The sequence below is a fragment of the Nothobranchius furzeri genome, chromosome 10 (assembly GCF_043380555.1).
Source record: "Nothobranchius furzeri strain GRZ-AD chromosome 10, NfurGRZ-RIMD1, whole genome shotgun sequence".
NCBI classification, from domain to species: Eukaryota; Metazoa; Chordata; class Actinopteri; order Cyprinodontiformes; family Nothobranchiidae; genus Nothobranchius; species Nothobranchius furzeri.
In genome coordinates, this window is record NC_091750.1 from 36,733,348 (window position 1) to 36,757,767 (window position 24,420).

At 46.6% G+C, this 24,420-nt stretch overlaps 1 protein-coding gene across 2 annotated transcripts; it reads right to left on the bottom strand.

Moving 5' to 3' along the window:
- Positions 1–712: 712 nt before the first annotated feature.
- mfsd14bb (major facilitator superfamily domain containing 14Bb) lies at positions 713–24,223 on the bottom strand. Of its 2 annotated transcripts, none has more exons than XM_015960347.3 (12): positions 23,970–24,223; positions 13,860–13,952; positions 13,425–13,487; positions 10,505–10,632; positions 8,029–8,143; positions 7,288–7,506; positions 7,062–7,175; positions 4,213–4,284; positions 3,946–4,058; positions 3,762–3,859; positions 3,525–3,661; positions 713–1,160 (listed from the first exon to the last, which is right to left on the bottom strand). In XM_015960347.3, the coding sequence occupies exons 1-12, from the start codon at positions 23,985–23,987 to the stop codon at positions 930–932; spliced, it is 1,401 nt and encodes a 466-aa protein (XP_015815833.3). In that variant the 5' UTR covers positions 23,988–24,223; the 3' UTR covers positions 713–929. The 2 variants fall into 2 exon arrangements, with proteins under 2 accessions (XP_015815833.3, XP_015815832.3); XM_015960346.3 differs by having other exon boundaries at positions 713–1,163.
- Between the last annotated feature and the right edge of the window lie 197 nt (positions 24,224–24,420).

Below are 24,420 nucleotides of genomic sequence, written 5' to 3' on the forward strand. Positions count from 1 at the left end.
TCAGAGGGACAGGTCCAGTCTGCAGGGAACATCTGCAGTCTCAGTTCCTCAGGACTGCTGATGATGCTGCGTCCACAAACACCGTCCCACCAAAGCTCTGGTGTTCATCAGAGTTTAACCAACGGCCTTAACTCAGCCTAGAGGAGGCAGCTCGTTCGAGCCGTTGCTATGACACAGCACCCCCGTAACCATAGTAACTGATCAGTTCTGAGGCATCTTTAGGAATGTTTCAGTCTAGTGAACAAACGTGGAATAGAAGGTAACTGGATCACATAAAGAGGAACAAATGGCACCGTTTGGGTTTCCGGTTCGGATCAACGAGCTTCAGCCTGACACACATCAAGTAATCAAGCACACTCAGGCTGAGAAGCTTCAGAAATAACAACAGGAATGTTTAGTCATCGTTGATCCGAATAAACGGGAACCGGTTCTGATCTGGGGAGGATTCAATAAAACAAACAATGGGAATTCCTTCGCTCAGTCTGACGAAAAAAAACGGAGCTAAAAGCTGAGAAGTCCATTTTCATTCCTGACCGGATGGTTTGCAGAAGGGTGGCTGTCGTCATGGTAACCAGCAATAACATCCAGAAAACAAAAACCCTTTTACTAGTCCAGGTGGTATCCCATAATCTCAAGCGGCTTGTTTCTTCTTTCGGTTGAAACAACAGAGAAATATTTCTGTGTTTGGTGTCGTCCTGATTTGGGGGGCTGTTGCCATGAAGTCCGGTCCTCTCAGAGTTTAAAGCCCTTTGGTTAACCTGCCCAGCACACCTGAGGGAGGAGCTAGAACTCTTGAGCTGATCAAAAGTCAAGTTAAACCGACAACAATAATAAATAATCCTCACTCGTGTAAAACAAATACCGAAGCAGTCAGTAAAACAGGTGGGCAGCACCATCAGACAAGTATCAGCCCTTTGATTGGCTGATAGTCACATGCTGGCGTCCTGGAGGAGCGGCTCAATGTCCTCCCCATCACTGGTGGGCGTGGCCACAGGGCTTCCGTTCTGAGTACAAGCAGTGGAGGCGTTGGTGGATTTGTTGGCGCAGGAAGCCTTGGTGTCGGTAAGTCGGTTCTGGTCCGGGATGAAGATGGCAACGAGCACGGCCAGGAGAACGGAACACGCTCCGAACAGGAAGGGCAGGCCCGGTATTCCGGATCTCTGCTGGTCGGGACAGAATTTCACAAAAAGAAATGTTAGAAATAAATCTGTTAACCTCAAACTTCATCTAAATAATCATTCATCATTCTAGCATGTTCTGGTTTTTATTTAAAGAGTAACTAAACCCCAAAAGAACTTTTTTGCTTATAAACTGTATAATTGGGTCTTCACAAATGCAATCTTTTTTTTTTCTGTGCATTTTTTGACATGTTTGTTTAAACTTGATTAAATCTAGAATCTAGGTCTAAAACGTCTTAGTGCTGCCCCCTGTGGGTTGAACGGTGGCTACTGCATTTTAAATCTGTTTGGCTGGGGCAATGGCATGTCATCAGTACAGTCTCCTCCCACTCCCCCTCCCTCCCGGGATGGAAATTCCCCACACTTGGCAGTGCCACTCCGTGCCTCCTGGCAACGCCCACTTTCATAGCATTTTTAAAATCTCGACTAGGGGTGGAGTTACATTTTCTGACTGTGTGCAGTCCCTCTTTAATCTGAGCATCTTCAAAAATCTGAAGATTTGTTTGGTAAAACATGGAAGAGATCCTCACTCTGTCCGCCATCAACATGACTCATTGTTTGGCCGCTCTGAGCCACCGTGCACGTGGGTTTGGCAGAAGCTGCCTTCAGCACTATTCTCTAAATCTATAGTGAGTTTAATCCCTAACTCTTCTGCTGCTGCCATTCATGTGGCTGTATATGTGACAGGAGGTGTAAAACAAGAAAATCCCCTAAGCTGGATGACACGCTCTCATCAAACTAACCTGATAAAATAACTGAACTGTTCTAAATCTACTGAATTCATCAACAAGCCACTACTTTTGTTAGTCATGTGCAAACCCGCCACGTCCCGCTAACAGCCGCCACGACCCACTAACAGCCGCCACGTCCCGCTAACAGCCGCCACGTCCCGCTAACAGCCGCCACGTCCCGCTAACAGCCGCCACGACCCACTAACAGCCGCCACGTCCCACTAACAGCCGCCACGACCCGCTAACAGCCGCCACGTCCCGCTAACAGCCGCCACGACCCGCTAACAGCCGCCACGACCCGCTAACAGCCGCCACGACCCGCTAACAGCCGCCACAACCCACTAACAGCCGCCACGTCCCGCTAACAGCCGCCACGTCCCGCTAACAGCCGCCACGTCCCGCTAACAGCCGCCACGACCCGCTAACAGCCTCCACGACCCACCGGCTAACAGCCGCCACGACCCACCGGCTAACAGCCTCCACGACCCACCCGCTAACAGCCGGTATGACCCACCCGCTAACAGCTGCCAAGACCCGCTAACAGCCAGGTCGACCCGCTAACAGCCGGCACGATCCGCTAACAAAGCGTACGACCCGTTAACAGCCGGTATGACCCGCTAACAGCCGGTATGACCCACCCACTAACAGCCGCCACGACCCACTAACAGCCGGTTTGACCCACCCGCTAACAGCCAGTATGACCCGCTAACAGCTGGCACGACCCACCTGCTAACAGCCGGCACGACCCACCCGCTAACAGCCGGCACGACCCACCCGCTAACAGCCGGCACGACCCACCCGCTAACAGCCGGCACGACCAACCCGCTAACAGCCGGCACGACCCACCCGCTAACAGCCGCCACAACCCGCTAACAGCCAGGTCGACCCGCTAACAGCTGCCACGAGCCGCTAGCAGCCGGCACGACCCACCCGCTAGCAGCCGGCATGACCCACCCGCTAGCAGCCGGCACGACCCACCCGCTAGCAGCCGGTATGACCCACCCGCTAACAGCCAGTATGACCTGCTAACAGCCGGTATGACCCATCCGCTAACAGCCGCCACGACCCGCTAACAGCCAGGTCGACCCGCTAACAGCTGGCACGACCCACCCGCTAACAGCCGGCACGACCCACCCGCTAGCAGCCGGCACGACCCACCCGCTAACAGCCGGCACGACCAACCCGCTAACAGCCGGCACGAGCCACCCGCTAGCAGCCGGCACGACCCACCCGCTAACAGCTGGTATGACCCACCCGCTAACAGCCGCCACAACCCGCTAACAGCCAGGTCGACCCGCTAACAGCTGCCACGAGCCACCCGCTAGCAGCTGGCACGACCCACCCGCTAGCAGCCGGCACGACCCACCCGCTAACATCCGGCATGACCCGCTAAAAGCCGGTATGACCCTAGCACAGATAAGAATAGTTTCCAACAAGAAAAACACATTCCAGCATTTTCTTTTAACACAAAGAAAATAAAAATATAGAATTCATTAGTTTTACCCACAAACAGAAAACACTTCCTGTTTCAGAGACTAAAAGGTACCCACGCTTAAATATTTAGCTGTAAGTCACCAATCTGATAGATGGTGTGTGTGTGTGTGTGTGTGAGCACCTCTGTGTTTTGTCTTCCTGCCACTGGCTGTGTGTCCGTCAACTCCATATTAAAGAGGTAGAAGATGAAGCCGTAGAGAGCCGGACCCAATCCGTTACAGAGACCTCTGATACCTGTGATCATCCCTTGGACAACACCTGAACACACACCAGAGGATAAATCAGACCCAAGAAAAGCTCTGGATGAGAAACTACATCCATGTCTAAAAAAACTGAGATCTGGGCCAGGTGAACTCACCTTGCTGGTCGGCTGACGCGTTGTGAGACACCAAAGCAGAGACTGCTGGGAAGGTGATGGAGGACATGGCCACCAGCGTTCCTGCAGCCCACATCATCCTGAGGAGGAAAAAAACAACCATAAAAACCAGATTCATGAGCAAGATCTAAAGACCTGATCCGACAGAACCAGAGTTTGGACTCACCATTTCGCGGAACCAAAGGCGTAACAGAGGAGCTGCAGGATCTGGGAGCCCAGACCCAGCAGAACTGTGTTCTTTTTACCAATGGTCCTGATTAAAAGACTCAGCAGGAGGGTCTGATGGACACAAACACACGACATCACGATCAACCAACGGTCAGAACACCTAAAACAAGAAGATTCAGCCAGAAACTCCCCGTCCTAAAACTAATCAGCGTGTGATGTTCATCCACAAACCCTGAGACCTCCCTGCTGCGGCGCGCCTACATACCTGAGCGATGATGGAGAGGATTCCCACCATGGCGATGAAGCCAACGATGGCTGTAGATGAAAACTCAATCACCTGAGAGGAAGAGAGAAGAACTAAGTTCTGCTGCTGATGTCTGGGCCATGGTTTGGGTCAGGAATGTTGAAACATAGAAAATAATCAGAAGATCTGAAAAACACCAAACTCGTCTAAAACCTCCTGAAAGCATCTAAAGAGAAGAACTCCTAACAATCCATCAAACTAAAGACGCTCAAACAGCCAGACTGAGAAACATCCCATCAGCATGGAACCATTAGGGCTGGGCCATGGAACCGTAGAGATGTACATGGTGACTACTTTTCCTCGACAGACTTATGAGGTCAATGGTAACGTAGATATAAAGAACAGATGAACATCCAACCAGATAATGTGTACCTCCACTCTGGATTTTTTCAGAACCAGTAGAACCTTTATTAAATAATCTGATGTTGCAGAACAATGACGTCAGATGTAGAACCTAAGCCTGCCGCACACGAGAGTAATCGGCTGAGCTAACGGCCTCGAATGACCGTTTGCTCGGCAGATACCACGCCTGATTTTCACTGAGTTTTCTACCTCAGGACACGCTGGGCCAAATATCTGACCAGTCAGATATTTTTCGCCTCACGGGGGGTAAAAACTCTCCCTGCGAGCTGCCAGCTGAGCTGAACTTTTCTAGCGGCCAATCAAAGCACATTCTCTGATTACGTGATTCCAAGATGGCAGCCCCCCGTCTGCATGCCGGAAAATAAACAAAACGGAGACAGAGCTGGAAATGGAGAAATGCCTCTACTTTCTTTGTTGATGAAGCGTCGCCGCCACCGGCGAGACTGCGGTCAGAGCAAAGTACCACCTAACACACACACACAACCTAACACACACACACACACACTTATTTATTTCAGGTCTTCATCATTTCTGTTATTCATTACAAGAACAGAGAGCCGCATCAGATGGATCAAAGAGCCACATGCGGCTCCAGAGCCGCGGATTGCTGACCCCTGACCTATGTGAACAGGGAGAGGTGAGCTGGAGGAGAAAGCAACTTCAGACGACAGGATTTGGAGTCTTATTCCTGATATTTGGACATCTCACCACAGATTGGATAACCGTAACACGACTTTACCGCGACTTGCAACGTAGATGTTTTATCTCCACAAATTAGCCTGGAAGAGCTTCTGCCGTATGGCGAAGTTGCTAATGCTAACGGTTAGCTTACACTAGTTGGAACATTTGCTGCCAATTCCTGGATGATAAACCAACAACAGCCTTCCAGTCGTAAGTCAAGATTGGTGAGTCCAAGCTACAGCTTGACGTAGATCTGTCAGGATTTTCTAATCCTAGAGTTTCCCCGTCTATTTTCTATCAGAAGCTAATGCAGGAAATAGGTGTAGGAGACTATTTTCAACTTCAGCCTGCATGAAGCACTCGGAGAGATGGATTTTAATCAGAAATAATCATTAAAAATGGGTTTTCAGTCAATCACACCTTTAATGAATGAATAAAACAGACACACTTAAGAAAATGACATCACCTGTTGGACCTGTTGAGTGGAGCTCAGCCTCAGCGCTGAATTTGTTCTGCTGCTTTAGACCAAAGTCCAGGGGGGTCTCCTAACATTGCGTAGAATCCTTACTAAAACCGTACTTAAGCTCAGCAAAATAATGTACTTAAGCCAGGCGGGTTTGTGATCTATCAAACATGGAGGACGCACAGCTGCACGCGATCTCCACTTCATAAATCAGAGACTAACGAGAATGTTTCTCAGCTGCATTTTAGTCACATCCCGCCCTCACCACGCCCACTTACTGCCATAAATAGTCAATGCAAAGTGCCTTGTGGACCTCATGCATGTACATAAGCCGGCTGTTGCAGCGCTCCGCCAACGACATGGCGACCGTAGATCAGGGCAGATCAAGGAAGCGCTATTTCACAGAAGCAGAAGTTGAGGTACCTGTGGGTGAGGCGGAGAAATGAAAGGAATTGCTTTAGAGAAAATCCACGGAGTGGTACAGCGTTGCTGAAGCCGTCAATGCTGAGTTCTTCAGAGAGATCTGTGGCGAATATAAAAAAATGGTCCTTCGGGATTCGATCACCAGACTCCCGGGTGAAAGTCACGCGCGCTAACCAGTCAGCCAAACAGAGATCTCCCCTGTACAAGTAGCCAGGGTGCATGATCAATCGGGTCACAGTGACAGGACACACACTGTCACAGACGCATGATGTTCTGTCTCAATCTGTCCCCCTGTCTGTATTCTGCGCTTCAGGCTGTGTGTGGGTGTGTGTGTGTGTGTGTGTGTGTGTGTGTGTGTGTGTGTGTGTGTGTGTGCATGTGGGGGGTATTGTTCTGTGTGAAAACGAAGCAGTACAAGTGATAATGCTGCAGGATTTCATAATTGTATCTTCTCAGCAGCAGCACTGCAGGTGCTCTCCATGTCCAACATGTGTGTAAGCCAGGTCCTTAGTCAACTTAAAGTTGCGCACATTTTTCTGCTACGTTTTCTTTCATAAATCCCAAAGTTTGCGTGGAAAGTTGCTTACGCAGTTTTCCGACCCCGTTTTGCGCGTAAGCAAGCTTGATGAACGAGGCCCCGTCTCAACATCACGGCGTTGCCACCTTCCCCGACCGCTTTTCATTCCACTAACGCTTCAGATGCAGCTTCAGGTTCTAAACACACATGTCTACTCAGGGTTCTACCACTCTGCTCAGCCTGAAGAACTGAAATAACCTCGACGGCAGAGAGGAAAACACCTCCAAGATCCTGGAATCAGTGTGTGTGTGTGTGTGTGTGTGTGTGTGTGTGTGTGTGTGTGTGTGTGTGTGTGTGTTTTACCTGCTTCAGGTAGAGGAAGAAGCTCGAGTATTGTCCAGCTTCAGGCAGGTAGGACAGGAACACGGTGACACAGATCAAGAGGACTGTGGTGTCATTTCCAACTCGACGCAGCGACTGAACACAAATCCATCATTAACAGCCTGTCTATCATTTAAGGAGCCAATCAGCTACTCTCTCTGGATGATGATGTCATGTGTGCTGATGTCCCCATTTTTCCTGAACTCACAGAGAACGGGTCGGCCTGCTCCCAGGAGACGGGGAAGCCATACGATGATAGCCTCATCTTGTCCGGCAGAGACTCGGGAACCAGGAAGAACACGAAGGCAATATCGACCACGGCAATCACCGTGGCAACCAGAACCACCAGACTGTCGCCATAATGTTCAGACAGGTAGGACCCGATGGCTGGACTCATCACCAGACTGGCAGCGAAGGTTGCAGACACCTGCAGGTCAAGAGAGAACTGGATCATGGAGTCGATCATGGTTCTTCCTGGATCCGTGCAGGTTAAAGTTCATTACCCAACCTGACAACAGATCCCAGATCAGTTTTACCACAGAAGACCAAACTACAGTCAGCTGATTTCTGAATAAAACGTCAACTTCTCATGAATGATGGAGGTACTGACTCACACCAGGAGGGGGTGCAGTTACACCACTAAGTTCCAGCTTAATGAGTGTGACCAGTGGCGTCTCCCCTGCCATGCAGAGGTAGGGGCGGCATGAAGTAGATGAAGTATTTGACCCAGGGACACGGAATTATGAGGAATTATCTGGAATCTGCAGCCCTCAGATTACTGAAGGATCGGATCTACTTCCTGATGCTGCTGCCACTGACTCGGGCGCTTCAGAGCAGGAAACAACCAAAACATGGAGGACAGGTCTCCTCCAACACGGCTTTCGTTTGTGTCGTCACAAACTAGACACACCCCCAGAGTGAGTGTGTGTGTGTGTGTGTGTGTAATTACCAGTCCATACGCCGTGCTCCTCTCACGCTCCTCTGTGATGTCAGCAACGTAGGCAAAAATCACGGAAAAGGTCACAGAGAAAACCCCTGAGACTGCGATCAGAGCAAAGTACCACCTAACACACACACACACACACACACACACACACACACACACACACACACACACACACACACACACACACACACACACACACACACACACACACACACACAATTATGTAAATAAACCACACAGAGACAGGAAGTCACTCAACAATGAGTTACATCCTCTCTCGCACGCACACACTTTTATTTATAACCTGTGTAAAGTCACGTTACTTGCCTGGGTAAACAAACATCATGTTATGCTAATTTAATGTGTGTCGTGCAGCGAGGAGTTATCAAAGTTTGTTAAGGCTGGAATCTCACAGTATTCACTCATAACTAGGGTTGTCACGGTAACCGGTGTAGCGGTAAACCCCGGTAAAAAAGTTGACAATAATAATAACCGTCTTGTTTTTTAAAACTATCATCTCGGTGGATTATCGTGGCTGCGGTGTAGGCGCGGTGACCCTTACCAGCCACCGTATCATCTGCGTAAGTTGCCGGCGGCACATGCGCACTTTGTTGTTTACAACCAAAACTTTCTTGAAGCTAAAGCTGAAATAATGGCCAAAGGAGGAGATGGCAGCGCTCAGGACATTTATTATCCCTCAAAGAAGACAAAGTGGGAAGTACGGGCATCTTTTGGATATCTGAAGAATGCCGAGGGACAGCTGATAGAAGACGGCTATCCTGTTTGCAGCACGTGCAGAAAAAGTGTCTGTGAAAGGCAGCAACGCTTCAAATCTCATGACACATCTGCGTGACCATCACCCACAACTCTACAGTCAACGCAAGGCAAGCTAACGTTAGCGCTTTAGCTAAAATGCGTGATCCGAGGATTTGGGTTGAAGGAGAACGCAACGAGTCGCTATATAAAGCAGCCGCAGCGCCGCTACCTGCACATAAACCGTGTCGCGGACACCGCCATGTTGAAATGACGCTATGCATTACGGGGCTCCCAGGGGCAGATAAGAGTTGGTCTCTCTCCGAGAATAATTATGAATTTAACAACGATTACTGCCTGATGACATTTTCCCACATCTGCAAAGCTCACTGGAAGGACACAAACCGAGGACAATATTTTCCTGATATAGGGTTTATTACTCAAGTAAGGGTAAAAAAGTATCTGATTAGAAGGCTACTCAAGTATTGAGTATCATCTGATCTAATATTTTTAAAATGATGACATCAAACAGACAAAAAATAAGAAGTAATGGGCAAATATTGGTATTTTAAAGACTAAAGGGGAAACATGTAAACAAATAAACAACATAATTACAAAATAACACATTTTAGGCTAAATTTAGACACAAACTGAGGACAATATTTCCTGATATACAGGATTTATGTAGTTGTCTGTAAAAATACCGCGATAATACAGAAAACCGTGATCATTTTGGACACAATAACCGTGAGGTTCAATCTTCACACCGTGACAACCGTACCCATAACAAGTGATGTACAGACAGATCTGTGGTAGTTTCTGATGTATTTTGGCCGCTACAGGCTCCAGGACTCATTACCTGACTATGCTGGTGGTGGTGTGTGTGTGTGGGTGGGGGGGTGGGGGGGTCAACTGAACACAACACCTGGATGACATCATTACACATACACACAAAGCTGATGTATTGAATGGTGTGAGGACAGAGACGTTAGACTTGTGTTTGTTTTCAGGTGACCTGCATGTCACACATGGATCCTTTGGTACACTAGAAACAGGAGGATGCCAGCTGAGCGTTCTAAGAAACGGGCCAACACCAGCTCCTAAGGAGCAGGACTCTGAGGGAGCAGCGGGAGGAGCCTGAGGCTGCAGCCTGGCTCTGATCTTTAGCTGCTCACATGAACAGCATGTGACTGCTGAAGCAGCAGAGCTCCAACGGGCTGACCGGATCAGCGCTGCGACTCCCAAACGTTTCCACAAGAGCAAGGCTGCATGACCGACACCCAGACAAACCCAAACGCTAAGTGATCCATCAGAGAAAACAGAACAAAGCCCGTGTGGGTCTGAGACCATGACTCGGGATCTCAACCCACTGATGCTGGGATGTTTTAAACCCTTCGAGTCTTTTAGAAGCGTAAATAAGTCATGAAACTAACTCACTGCCACTTCTCAGTAGAAACCATAGAGGCTGAAAAACCACGTTAGCTCAGACACTCGATCTGATCTGAGGTCAGTTTTTTAATGAGAATCATTTCCAGGAACAAATGGGTTGTCCTGGAAGTCTGATAAGACAGCAACACCATCTGGTAAAGGAACAGCCGCTACAGTAGCAGCAATAATAACAACAATATGGATCCAAAATAAATGTCCCTTTTTTGATTGATGAGACAGAAACTCCACTAAAATCCTCAGGCTGCGTCTCCAGGTGTGGTACAGGTGTTCCACTCACCAGGGGCTGATCCTCATGAAGGGGATTGGGGCACAGGTGAAGAAGACCGTGAGGAGGAGGAAGGACTTTCTTCCCCAGATGTCTGACAGCGCACCAACTAGAGGAGCCGACAGAAACGACAAGAAACCCTGAGAGAAGAAAAATAAGAAAACAGAAAAATTACAGCAGATTCAGGAAAACTGGTCTCAGATCAGCATTTGTTCCTTAAACTGGACAGACGTTAAACCGTCTGGAGAAGTTTAGAGACCCCGAGAAGAACCTGAAATCTGATCCAGTTAGATGTGGAGACTCCTGCAGGTCAGAGCGGACCAGAACTCTCAAACATAACTGAACAGGATTGTTGAAACTAGGGCTGCACCTGCACGACATTAGGAAAACCTGCGATACGCGATAACAGTGATTAATATTGCGATGACGATATTACTCGCGATAAATAAAAACTTAACTCAGGAACAAAATTAATCAAAAACAAAGAAATAAAAAAATGATGGTAAAAATGAGGAAAGCTAGAGATGTGAGGAAAGGGAAAAAGAAAATGAAGAAGAAAAGGTAATCCGTGGATCCTGGGAAAAGCAGAATCAGCAGAAAGAGCAGAACAAAGCTAACTCAGGTGTTTGCTAACCATAAAAATTAAGGGTGTTTCTCAACGTCAAGGAACCTCGCCTTGATGTCTTGGCCCCGGCCCGGTTGCCTAGGAGATACGTCATCGGGAGCCGCCAAGACGTGTTCCAATCGGTTCCATTGTTCATGTTCTACCGAGGCGTGTGTTCTCCGTTTGTTAGCCATTTAGCTAGCTGAGCAAGGACACACGGAAGGTGTCTTGTAGCCTAGCCTTGGTCAAAAATTACCCATAATACGCCGCAGTATTTTCAAAAGGATGGCGGACCAGAAGCCGGCAGCTACTTCGGGGACAATTTTCAAGTTTAAAAGTAAGTCATCTAATTTAAAATGTTTTTTTTTTAGATCCAAAGAAGTTATCTATGGTTGGTTAGTAGCTTAGTAGTTGCAGCTTCGGTGGCTAGCAGGCAGTAACTCACTTATATTTTTAATTTAATAAACATATACACAATGTAAAAAGTAAAAAGCTTGTTACATATTTATACTGAAACTAATACATATAAAATATAACGTTATCTCCCGTGTCACGTGACGTTACGTAACCGCCGTGGTCACGTGATGCAAGTCTGTTCCATTTAACCATTTTCTTTGAACAGGGAAGGACCGTGTCCTCATAAGCAAGGCGCCTGGCCTCGCAAGACATCGCCTCGCAAGGCCAGGCGCCTTGGCAATGAGAAACACCCCAAGTGTCGTCCGCCTCGGGGGCGGGCCTCTAACCTATGAGAACCCACCCGATTGGCCAAATGGGTGAAGAACTCTATTAGAGTTGTTTAAAAACTTCATGCTTCCGTTTGACAGAATGCATCATGTGTAGCAAACATTTGAGCTGACCAATTATTGCGATATATATCCGCTCTTTGCGATATGCGTATTGTGCATGCTGATATCGCGATAACGACATATTTGCGATATATTGTGCAGCCCTAGTTGAAACAGTGTGTCTGAATCAGCTCCAGCTTTTATAAAGTCTGGCTGAATCATTATTATAAGAGTCTGACTCGGTTCTGGTTCTGAGTCCAAACATATGAATCTATAAAGACTGTCCAACCAGAACCCAGAAGTAGGGCTGGGCGATACGGCCTAAAATCAATATCACGATATATTGAGGATTTCACCTTGATAACGATAAACGGGCGACAACTACGGGTATGCGCAGAGACAAAAGTTGTCCACTAGATGGAGCTGTCACGTGTAATACTCACATTTTTAGGTGGTGCAGCTTCTTAAAGGGACATGAATGTTGCCAACCTACACACATCTTTTCATTTTTTTTATCATCAAATTTATTGGCATGGGAATAATTATCTCGATAAGAGTCACAAATTTGGATAACGATAAATTTTCGATGCATCGCCCAGCACCTACCCAGAAGGCTACAGAACACGAATCTGTTACCAGAACCTGAGTTTGGTTTTAATTAGACAGAAACTAGTTTCTGACGGCGGGAGTAGAGCCGTCGTTGGTGTTTAATCTTCTGCGTCAGGACGCAGCATCCTGAGCCCCGCTTCAGCAGCATTTCACTTCTGGTGAGGGAACCAGAAGTTCTGGGTTTCCAGGATAAAGATCTCAGCTGCCTTCATGCTGATTTCTCACAGGATCAGTCAAAAACGTCAGCAGAGGAAGTCAGATCATTCATGTAGCTCTACGGGCCGAGCCATTCAGAACCGTGACCACAACCACAACCAGTAACAGCCCTGACAGAGCGACCAATGATGACTGGACAGTGTGTGTGTGTGTGTGTGTGTGTGTGTGTAAGGGACAATAATAATAATAATAATAATAATACATCGAACTTATGTAGCACTTGTTTAGGACACTCAAAAACGCTCGCATGCACCATCACATTCACACACTGCTAGTGATGGTGAGCTACTTTGTAGCCACAGCCGCCCTGGGGCGGTCTGACAGAGGCGAGGCTGCCATTTGGCGCCGTCGGCCCCTCTGACCACCACCAGCACAGGCAAGTTGGGTGAAGTGTCTTGCCCAAGGACACAACAGCAGAATACCCCTGGCGGTAGCTGGAATCGAACCCATGACCCTGTGATCATGAGGCAACCCGCTCTACCTCCTGAGCTACTTGTAGTCAGTACCAGTGTAGAACTTTCAGAACCACAGCTCAGAAACTACATGTGTGTATGAACACTGGATTAACTCGTTAATAAAGATTTGAAGCTTGAGTCTGGTTTTCTCAGACACGATGTCGCCTCCTGACCCAGGAGTCCTCCTACCCGTCTGCTCTCAGACCTACATGGTGTCTGGTGAAGGTCAGATGTTTGTGCTGCTGGAGTGACTCAGCTCTCACCTTGACGCCTTGCACAAGACCATTCATCAGGAAGGTGTGCTGAGGGAACGTCTCCTTTAGGACCTGAAAACAGACCCGTAAAAATCAGTCCTGGACCTCAGCTCGATCGGTCTGGTAACCAAAACATGGGCTCAGTAATCAGATGTTTTATCTTTGACTCAGCTCAGAGACAGGAGAGGCAGGGATCTATCCCACATATCTGAATATGTGCCACTTTACTGAACTCAGATCAGCATGGAATCAGTTTTTTACTGAAACGAGCAGCAGAATGAGCTCGGGTCATCCATCATCACAGCTAATGTTGAGTTTAATGAAAGAAGCGTGGATAAACTTGTAAGACTTCCACATCACAGACGTCATCTCAACTGCACCTGCGTCACATTCCTACAGGCTCACCTGTCTGGTGTGTGTGTGTGTGTGTGTGTGTTTACTTACAGTCAGCATGGGCGTGGTCAGAAGCCCCCAGGCGAAGAACTCCAGAAAGATCACAATCACGGCATGAGTCACCCTGGCTCGGCGCCGGCCGTGCTGCGGACAGACAAATAACATCAGGTACACCAACAGGTGGGCGGAGTTCTACAGGGCAGGTCACGGCCAAGCCCCCATAATTCAGGTCTGGATATGAAGCCAACACGGAAATGAAATAAATTGCAGTTCCACCCTCATCCACTAGGGGCTGGTGTCAGAAGCGAGCAAATCCTCATTGACTCCCATGTTAAAAATACCAATTTCACAGCAGAAATAAACATGTTTACAGCCTGGTACCAAAACATGTTTTTGGTTTAAATGATCTAGTTTACACTCATGACAACTCTGAGGGGGGTGAATTTTTTGTCACTCTTCTGTTTAAGTGTATTAAAAGCCTAAAATTCTGTATAATTAATGAGCATCAGACCCACGTGACCACAGAGCTAGCTCCGTGGAAAGGCCTCAGTAGAGCCTCGGTCTGGCCTGGAAACTGCTCCGGGATTTTGAGTCTCTGTGTGTGTGTATTCTTGTTTGGATATTTTTGTGCAATTGTTGGACAAAATGACTCGCTGTGGCATTAATTGCACTATTAGAGCGTCCAAGGAGTCTCCACTTCATTTTTATCTGTAAGTAAAATTATATTTATGTATTTTAGGTCACTGCCGAGCTGAGCTTAGATTTTAACATGTACTGTTTAACCATGAAATTTAAATGTAATAGGGTAAAACCCAGTGCATTTAACATAATGCTGCACTTTAGAAAATGGGATGAAATATAACATGTTGGTGGAGCTGGGTTCCCACTATCGGTATGGTCCCCTCCCCTCAGCGGCAGCTCGGCGCATCTCTGACCGCAGCGGCGCTTGTCTGCTGCGCGGCTGCCGGCTTGTGGAGCTCTCGGAGACCTCTTTGTTCCACCCGGTTTTACCCATTTGTCAGCCCGGCGTATCTCTGACTCAGAAGCTCTGGTGTTGTGCACAGTTAACTCCGGTTGTAGCTAGGTTGCTACCTCCGTTAGCTTAGCTCCCACCTCCGCTTTAGCTTTTGGTTAGCTTGTAGCTACATCGCTTCAGTTTGACGGGTGTCGTCATTTGATCCCAGCCTTACAGCCCCACCCTCAGCTCCACCTCTCTTCCCTTTTATGGAATTGTCTGGGCTTGACGGAACCTTTGACACGGCCAAAATGGCGATGGTGGTCACCTCCCATTTTGGCACAAAAACTTATAATTCGAGCCTACGGATACGAATTGTCCAGTATACATGTCGATGGTCACTGCCCTGTCTCTGTTCTGAAGCTTCTTCAAGATGCAGCCCGAGACGTTTTTCTGTAGTATTTTTACCTTATTGCTTGAAATGCTCTCTGCATAATAAATAAAATAAATTCCAAAATATCCACCAATCCAAACAGTTTTATGAACATATGGTCCGCTTAAAATATGTAGAGAAAGGGTCTTAAATGTGCACCCAAAGTCTGTTATTTGTGTTCAGTATGGTCATTTCCATGTGGTCACTTTACTTTTTATATTGTATTGTTACCAGAAATCGTATTGTTTATGTTTATTTATTTAGCAGACGCTTTTATCCGAAGCGACTTACAATCTATAACCTATAGGGCGTGTTGTGATCTGTGGGGGAAACCTGAGTACCCGGAGGAAACCCACGCATGCATGGGGAGAACACGCAACTCCTCGCAGAAAGGCCGCAGCCGAGTTTCGAACCTGCGACCTTTGTGCTGCGAGGCAACAGTGCTAACCACTGCGTCACCAGGTTTCAATATTATACTTGCATCGGTAATCTCTAAAATACGCATCGTTACTGTAATACATGTGGGAGGGTGAGTGTCACTGTATCCAGATTGATCATGTGCTCTGGCTACTTGGACAAGGGGATGTCCAAGGGCGCCCCCAAGGGGTGGCCCTAGAAAAGTGCTGCCCCCCACCCCCCAAAAAAGCCAGTGTTAACAAATCATATTAATGTTCAGTCAAACCATATATTGATCTTTTTTATTCAAGACATAATTGTAAAACAAAATAAAAATACTACAATTAATTAGTAAAGAAATAATCAGAATTTAAAAATAAACATGTTTCTGCTGCTCACCATTTTAAAAAAGTGTTTACCGCCATAGTTTTTTTCAACACAGTAAAAGGTGAATTAACCTAAAAAATACACTTTTAAATTAAATTAGGGATAACATTTTAAATAGCTGAAATGTATTTGTCTGAAATGTTTGTGTTTGTAAAATTTAAGTTAAATGTTTTGGATACGTACTGTTATTTTAATCAAAACTAATAAAGGCACAATGCAGCACATCGCCACAGACTAATTCTCCCAGAGTTACCACAAGGACCAACTTGGTGTGCCACCCCAAAAATTTCTTTGGCCCCATCTGGCCACCCTTATCTAAATTTTCTGGAGGCGCCCCTGGGGATGTCCCTTTGGCTGACTGGTTAGCGCACCACCCGGGGGTCTGGGGATCGAACCCCGCCCAGGCCCTCATCTGTCCGTGCCTGGCCTGCCAGACTTGTCCTCTGTTTAATTCTGCACAGAGAGAGTCTGGTAACTCACTGGCAGAGAGGCAATTGAGGGGCGGGACTAGGACGCTCAAAAATAACCTAGCAGAAATAAGACGGAAATGCTGACTGTACCGCGCAATGCTGTATGTTTTAGCTGTAGTAAAAAAAAATTGCGTCTGGCAACGGCGCAAACATCTTTTATTCTTTTTGAAGAAATGCTTTTAGCACTTCTACTTGTGGTTTTAAAGACATTCAAGTCATTTTAGAGTCTGGGTGTCATTCTCGACAGCTTACTTTCTTTTCAGGCTCACATTAATAACTTAATTCGGTCAGCATACTTCCATCTACGTTCCATAAACCGTCTCCGTTCCTCACTGACCCTTCACACTGCCGCCATTCTCGTCCACAGCCTCGTCACCTCCCGTATCAACTATTGCAATTCACTTCTTTATGGTCTCCCCAACAAATTCCTTCATAAACTGCAACTGGTCCAGAATTCAGCAGCCCGTATTATCACCAGAACCCCTTCCTTTCACCACATCACGCCGGTTCTCCAGCAGCTTCACTGGCTCCCAGTTAAATTCAGGTCCATCTTCAAAATTCTCCTCCATACCTTCAAAGCAATCCACAACCTCTCTCCTCCATATATCTCAGACCTTATAAGTATTCACACCCCCCCCCGTTCTCTCAGATCTTCTTCTTCCATCCATCTTGCGGTTCCCTCTGCCCGTCTCGCTACCATGGGGAGCAGAGCTTTCAGCCGCTCTGCTCCTCGACTCTGGAACTCACTTCCCCCAGACATCAGGAACGTCGACAGTTTTACCCTTTTCAAAACAAAACTCAAAACACATATGTTTAAATCTGCCTACAACCTCTGATTTTATTGAACTGTTTCTCTCTGTTTTTTCTTCTTTGGGTTTTATTATTGTTTTATTGTATTTTATTACGTGTTTTGTGTAAAGTGACCTTGGGTGTCCTGAAAGGCGCTTTTAAATAAAATGTACTATTATTATTATTATTTAAGAGCAGAGGAAAGAGCCGCAGCGAACACCGCCGCTGTCTTCGTTGTTTATGAGAAACTGAGCGTCGCCGTGAGTGACGTCCGCGATGCTGTAGTTGTTTAGCTGTAGTAAAAATGGCGTCTGGCGACAGCGCAAACATCTTTCTTTAGAAGAAAGGCTTTTAGCGCTTCTACTTGTTGTTTTAAAGACGTGTCCAAGTCATTTAGACCAGAGGAAAAGAGCCACAGCGAACTCCGCTTCAGTCGCCATGTTCGACAAACTCGGCGTTATGGTGTGTGACGTACGCTGCTCAGCACTGATTGGCTCGGTTAGAATTCTCACGGGGCGGGGTTATTTGAATAGGAGAGTCCACAGACTCTTTCTCTGTGCAGAATTAAACAGAGAAGGAGTCTGGCAGGTCAGGCTACGTCTCTCCACCTTGCCACAGATGGAACACAATGTGAGTTACCATCATCCATTGGGTACAAAGGGTGAATTATTAGTATTGCTCATTTACGGAAAACAGCAGGGAAGCATATCCAAAGTGTTACGATGATGGGGTGGGATTAAATACATTTTTTTATTCCCACTCCCCTTCAGCTTTCAACTATATAATTGTTCTTATGCATGTATGTGTGTATAAATCTAAATGCCTGAAATTAAAGAATCAATAAATAAATAACTAAAAAATAATGACGACATCAATAAATTAAATATCTTGTCAAAAAAAATAAATCGAATCCATCCAACTATCGTGCATGTCCCGCTCTAAATGACAGGATCATGATCCATCCACCAAACTGCTTTTCCGACAGTCTGTCACGCTGCTGCACACGCCTCTCTGTGTGCACGAATCTGCTCAAGGCATTTAAACAGGAAGTAAAGCCACCTGAGCTTACAAGCATCACATTGCTCCAGCTTTCCATCTCAGCTGATCTACAAAGGTCGAGCAGCCTGTGGTACATTTTCAGCAATACTACTGGCCAGGGCATGGTGAACATTCCACAAGGGATCACGGCCTCGACCTCGGCTGCGTGATCTTCATTCAGAAGTCAAGCGTTGTTAAATTACTATCAAGCTTGGCAGCACGAATGGTGCAACTTTCTCGCCTCACCATGTCGACACAACACATTAAAATCACACCTTGGCGGAGAGAGAGGTCCTACCTCAAGTGGAGGAGTTGAAGTATCTCGGGGTCTTGTTCACGAGTGAGGGTAGGAGGGATCGGGAGATCGACAGGCGGATTGGTTCGGCGTCTGCAGCGATGCGGACGCTGAGCCGATCTGTCGTGGTGAAGAGGGAGCTGAGCCAGAAAGCCAGGCTCTCGATTTACCGGTCGATCTACGTCCCAATCCTCACCTATGGTCATGAGCTTTGGGTAGGGCTGGGGGTAAACGATTATTTTTAAAACGATTATTCTGACGATTATTTTATCGAATAGTCGACTATTCTAATGACTATTTAGAAAATTAATCAAATGATTATTTTTCTATTGCACAGCTAATAAAAACCAAAAAATCTAATAAATTCCTCAAAATAAGTGATAAGTTGTTACTGTAAGAGAATAAACACAACAGGCCTTCCATTTTGTATAACACTGCTTTTATTGTGTTGCAGTTGGTTATGTTCTGGTGACGTGGAACTTGGGAGTGCAGGCTGCTGCCTGAGAGGTGGTTGGAGACGGAGTGTCTCCATGCTGCTTTGTTTTGGTCACTTATGTGCGTGAGGCGAGTGGTGTTATGACTCCCTGGGGAGTTTGGCTCGTGTGCAAAAAGGAAGGGACAATAACGGGATTTAAAAGTTAAAATGATGATCAGGTTTATTTACAACAACAAAAAAACATAAATCTTTCCATCCACAGGTTGGGAATAATAAAACTAATTCTGCCTGTGGGGAATTAAAACAAAAGTACAAATAAGTAGGGATGTCCCACTGGGAAAAGATTACAGGGTTCTGGACCAAAATAAGAATCTCCAAAGGTCCAAACTCTAAACTGGATGGTTAAACCAAACTCAAGGTGATATTTTTAACTAAACTGAAAACCCACAACACTCTAAATGTTATAAAAGGGAGATCTGCACCACAAAAAGATGAATTCTAAACCAAAACGTAACAGCTTATCCAAACGCAAGAAGCTGTTAGCGAAAATGCTAACAGCAGCTTTACCAACGTTAAGTTCAAGTTACCAAGTTTAAATAAACAAAAACACCAGCAGCAAACAGACCAGCATGGAGGAGAGACTGCTACCACCAAAACAGCTCTCCTAATGTCTGAAAGAAGCTCCTTTATGAAGGGAGAAACGCTCCCGGTGATTTTCTACATCTGCGATAGAGACGGAGCAGCGCATCTGATCCCGGAAGTTGTTGTCCGTTGCCGGGAGACAAAGGCGGGCAAAACAGGAAAGGAATCTAGTAGCGGACGGACGTTGTTCCGGGTCTTCGGTATTTGGCGGAGATGTTAGTGAAGGCGGAGAAGAGGGCGAACTAGAGGAAAAACAGGCAGATTCCTCCTCTATTTACAAACTCCTGGGGATGCAAGAAGTGGGCGCGGTGCATTGACTACCGGATCTGACGTCGACGAATTTTTAGAATTGAGCTGTCGACGTCATCGAGGCTTCGCTACAGCCCTAGCTTTGGGTAATGACCGAAAGAACGAGATTGCGGATACAAGCGGCTGAAATGAGTTTCCTCCGTAGGGTGGCCGGGCTCAGCCTTAGAGATAGGGTGAGGAGCTCGGACATTCGGGAGGGACTCGGAGTAGAACCGCTGCTCCTCCGGATCGAAAGGAGTCCGTTGAGGTGGTTTGGGCATCTGGTCAGGATGCCTCCTGGACGCCTCCCTGGGGAAGTGTTTCTGGCATGTCCTGCCGGCAGGAGGCCCCCGGGTCGACCCAGGACACGTTGGAGAGGTTACATCTCCAATCTGGTCCCTTGGGGTCCTGCCGGAGGAGCTGGTGGAGAAGGCCGGGGAGAGGACGGTCTGGAGCTCCCTAGTTGGGATGCTGCCCCCGCGACCCAGACCCGGATAAGCGGAGGAGGACGACGACGACGACAACGACCTTGGCGGAAATAATACGCTGATGACATCACAGTGTGTCTAGAGGCTTACGGTGAGCTTGAAGACATGATTCAGACCTTTGAATTATAGCTTGCTCGAACGGCTTTGTCAATAACACATACTGCACCTTTAAAGAACCAGCCGAGGAACATAGCACTGGCTCTGGTGAGACCTGTACTCCTGTGGGGTAGACCAGCAGCTGGAACAGGAAACAGGAACAGAAGAGTCTGAGTTTTACTGGGAACCTTATGGTAGAGAACTGGGACCGTGTGCTAACGGGATTAGACTCAAATGCTGCAGGAGCTGAGCAGGGTCAGTGTTAGAACCAAAACCAGGCCCAATGTTAAGGTTTTTCTCGAAGAAGGACTGAAACCACCTCGGCCTCTACCCAAAAATACTAAAAAAATAAATAAAATCTTTATAAAGATTATGCTATTTCTTTTTGCGTTGCTTACTCAGAGTCCCCATGGGGATCCTGAGCTCCTGGCCCAGAACAGCTTTATGGGGCCAAACAGCCTGATACGAGAACAGTGACACCACATTCAGAGGCAACAGGAAGTGCTCAGTGTTACACCCACATGTAGCTGTGGTGTGTTGAAGCGCCGGTACACCAGAACAAGGAACCAAACCCAGAGCAGGTCGAACTCGTCATCTGATGTCACATCAGAATGACAAAAATTAGCAACTAAAATTAGATAAACTCATAAAAACACAAAACACATGAATGACTAATGAAAATACTAAATGAAAAGTTTGACACACACACCACACACACATACCTTTAGGGAAAACTTTAAGACTTCTTTAGATTTAAACGGATTAAAGTTTAATGAAACAGGATAAAACAGGATGAAATGGTGGCAGAGAAGTATAATGCTTGCCTTGTAACCGGAAGGTTGCTGGTTTGAGCCCCGCTTCTAACCCCTCCTTTCCACCGACGGAGCCGTCAGCAGCACATTACTGCAGCAGCACGTCATAGCTGCTGATGGGAACCGCTGTGGTCAACAGAACCTTTTCCACCGGAGCCATCAGCAGCCGTCAGCAGCGAGAGTCGGCCACGTCTCAGGAGCAGCATGTCGCGGCCCTTACGCGCCGGTTCTATTTTCTATGTGCTACGCCTCTGAAACGGGTCAAGTTCGATATTTTTGGGGAAGGAAAGACGGGAAATCGGACGCGGAAATGGAGCGAAGCTTCCCGAGATTTTCAGAATAAAGAAATGTACTGCCTTCCAGTTGCTTTACTTTAAAAAAAAAGTTATCACCTAGCTAGCAGTCTCCTTTGTTTTTTCATAATGGACGACGAAAGGTTGATTACTGAAGTGATTACTCCTGCTTGTTGTAACGTTTACTGACGAAGTCACGCGTGATTTTGCTAATGTTGCGTGACTTCGTGCTCAGTCGGTGACAGCTGCTGCTTCGCGTCTCATGGGAAGAGCCAAGCAGCAGCATACGCGAGCAAGACGTGCTGCTGCAGTAACTTGCTGCTGACGGCTATGGTGGAAAGGAGGGGTTAGTCTATCACTGTCGTTGTGTCCTGGGGCAAGACACTTAACCCACAATGTATGCTGGTGGTAGTCTGAGGGACAGGTGGCGCCTGTATGGCAGCCTCGCCAGTGTGCCCGAGGGCAGCTATAACTTGATTCTGTGGTAAAAAACCTTGGGGGGGGGGGGGGGGGGGGGGGTTCTAGGAATCTGGAAGGCGCCATATCAAATACAGGCTGTTTTACTTGGGAATAATAGATTTACAGGTAATGATGTAAACATAATCCCAGAACCCTACGGGAGGAAGATCTGTGTGAAATAACAGCCCTGTGTCAAATAATATGAGATGAAATCTTAACCTTAAAGAGCAAGTCACCCCAAATCAACTTTTTTTCCTGATAAACTATATAAATGCATGTCTAATCGTGCTGCAGACACATGTAGTCAATAGTTTTGCACTTTAGTGCATTTTAGTTAAAATTAAAAATTTCTGTTTAAAACTGTGTTGGGCCGTTGTCAGGTAAAAACTCAGTACTGCATTTGAATTTAAATCTGCCATCGCTATTGGCTAAGAGGTACCCTAGAACGTTAGCTGGTACCATATGATGTCACAATGTCGTTGTGAGCCTGTGTGTGTGTATTTGTTAGCGGCTCTGCCCTCTCGGCCTGCTAGGCAACAGCATTTGTTGCATTTTCAAACAGGAAGTGGGAGTGGAGTAATACTCTGGTAGGGGGTGACTTGCTCCCAAATCTAATCTAATAATTTTAATTTTAGAACCTGCTTTCAAAGATGTTCTTCTCTGTTTAACTGAGTAACAAACCAAATATTTTCAAAAACATTCCAGTTTTTTATAAACAGAAATAAAACAAAGGAAGTGACACGACCCTCTCTATGTGCACAAACTTGATTTTGTACTAAACTATCGCTCCCATTTGACAGAAGGTTCAGATCCATTTGGACCTGAACCTCTCGCCACAAAAACTGTTTTTTTACACTCTGCAGTCGGACTCATGACCCTGTGTTGTGTTTGCACCTGATCTGACCCATTCTGACCAGTACCTACACCGACTTGTATAAAGTAGCTGCTTCTCTAATTATCGATTCCCTATATTATTATCATTTCATTGTTTATTTCTTAATTCTAATTTAGCTTATCTTTTTTTTTTGTTGCACCAAGTACCGCAGCAGTTTCCTAACGTTGTGATTCTCACACATATGGTAATAAAACCTTCTGATTCTAAACTGATGTTTATTTTTGAATTGAATTGATGTGCAGATCGTTTGCCGGGAGGAATCATGAGCTCATCCCATCAGCTGTTTGTTCCCAGTTTTCATGCTATGATCAGACCCTGATAGTCAGAGTGCCCAATAATCTGGTCCCTACTTCAAAAGTTCAGAACGCTCTCTGGGAAAGCTATGATTTTTACCATGTAAAGCTTAGGTCCAACTCAGAGTATTTTATCAACCAGGTTGTTTTACCTGGTAACTGGGAGTACAATCACTCACTGACCTTTACCAAAAAGCAGACTGGTGAGCTCCGTTAATGAACGTAAATAAAACAAGTCAACAGGAGAGCAAAAGCCCACATCCTAAAAACGAACTCACGTTTATTTATCAGCACCAGAAAAACAATCTACCCATCGGCACTCTCCACACGAAAACTCATTTTAGTAGATCAGTTATGGTTTCCGTGTTTGGATGATGGGAACCACTCAGTCAGTATTTATTATCACCAACACGTTACGCCTCTGTGTTTAAAAAAATGACCCAAAGTGGTCAAATTTACTCCTAAACTGTGACATGACAACTTTGTGTTTTACAAGAACAATCCACCTTAAGAACACACCAGGTCCACCTTAAGCATGGCGAGCTAGCAGCTAGTTAGCTATATTGCCGGGAGAATTATCAGCAGTTGTTAAGCTAACCATTACCATTTACTGTTGGTCTTTAGTTCCACCGTTATTCGGTAGTTTGAAACGCCCACAGTGACTTCAACCCACAGCGGTAACCAGACAGCACTCACCGAGCTCCGGACCAACATAACGTCGTTGGCCTCGGTCTCTACTTTCTTCCGGTGCGCCTCACATCCTGTCGTAACGATTTTCAGCGCCAGCCCTTGGCACTGGACATCCTCCTGAGGTTTCTCCGTCTTTTCCAGGGTGTCCCGCGGAGTGGTAGAAGTTCCCTCTCCGCTGCGCTGTCATACAGTTGACGGCGAACACCGCGAAGAGGAGACGGTCAGCTTTCGTTTTACCAAAATTCCTCTGCTCTGATTCTAACTTTACTGTAAGTCTGTTTGTTTTCTAACGGAGTACACCGGACGAGCCGCGCTGCGTCCTCGTTGATACACGTTAAATTGGCGGGCAGACCCCGCTCTACGGGGCTGCTTCGATTAACAAAACTAACGCCTTTCAATCCACCAATAAAATCTGTTTCTATATGAGCTCCGCCTACATCCACTTTAACACCCCACA

Excerpts from the sequence above, each read along its gene's own strand:
- mfsd14bb (XM_015960346.3), bottom strand. Across the intron at positions 13,488-13,859 it reads TGACCACGCCCATGCTGACT|GTCCTAAAGGAGACGTTCCC; the intron begins GTAAGTAAACAC and ends GTCTGTTTTCAG. Across the intron at positions 7,176-7,287 it reads AGCAGGCCGACCCGTTCTCT|TCGCTGCGTCGAGTTGGAAA; the intron begins GTGAGTTCAGGA and ends ATTTGTGTTCAG.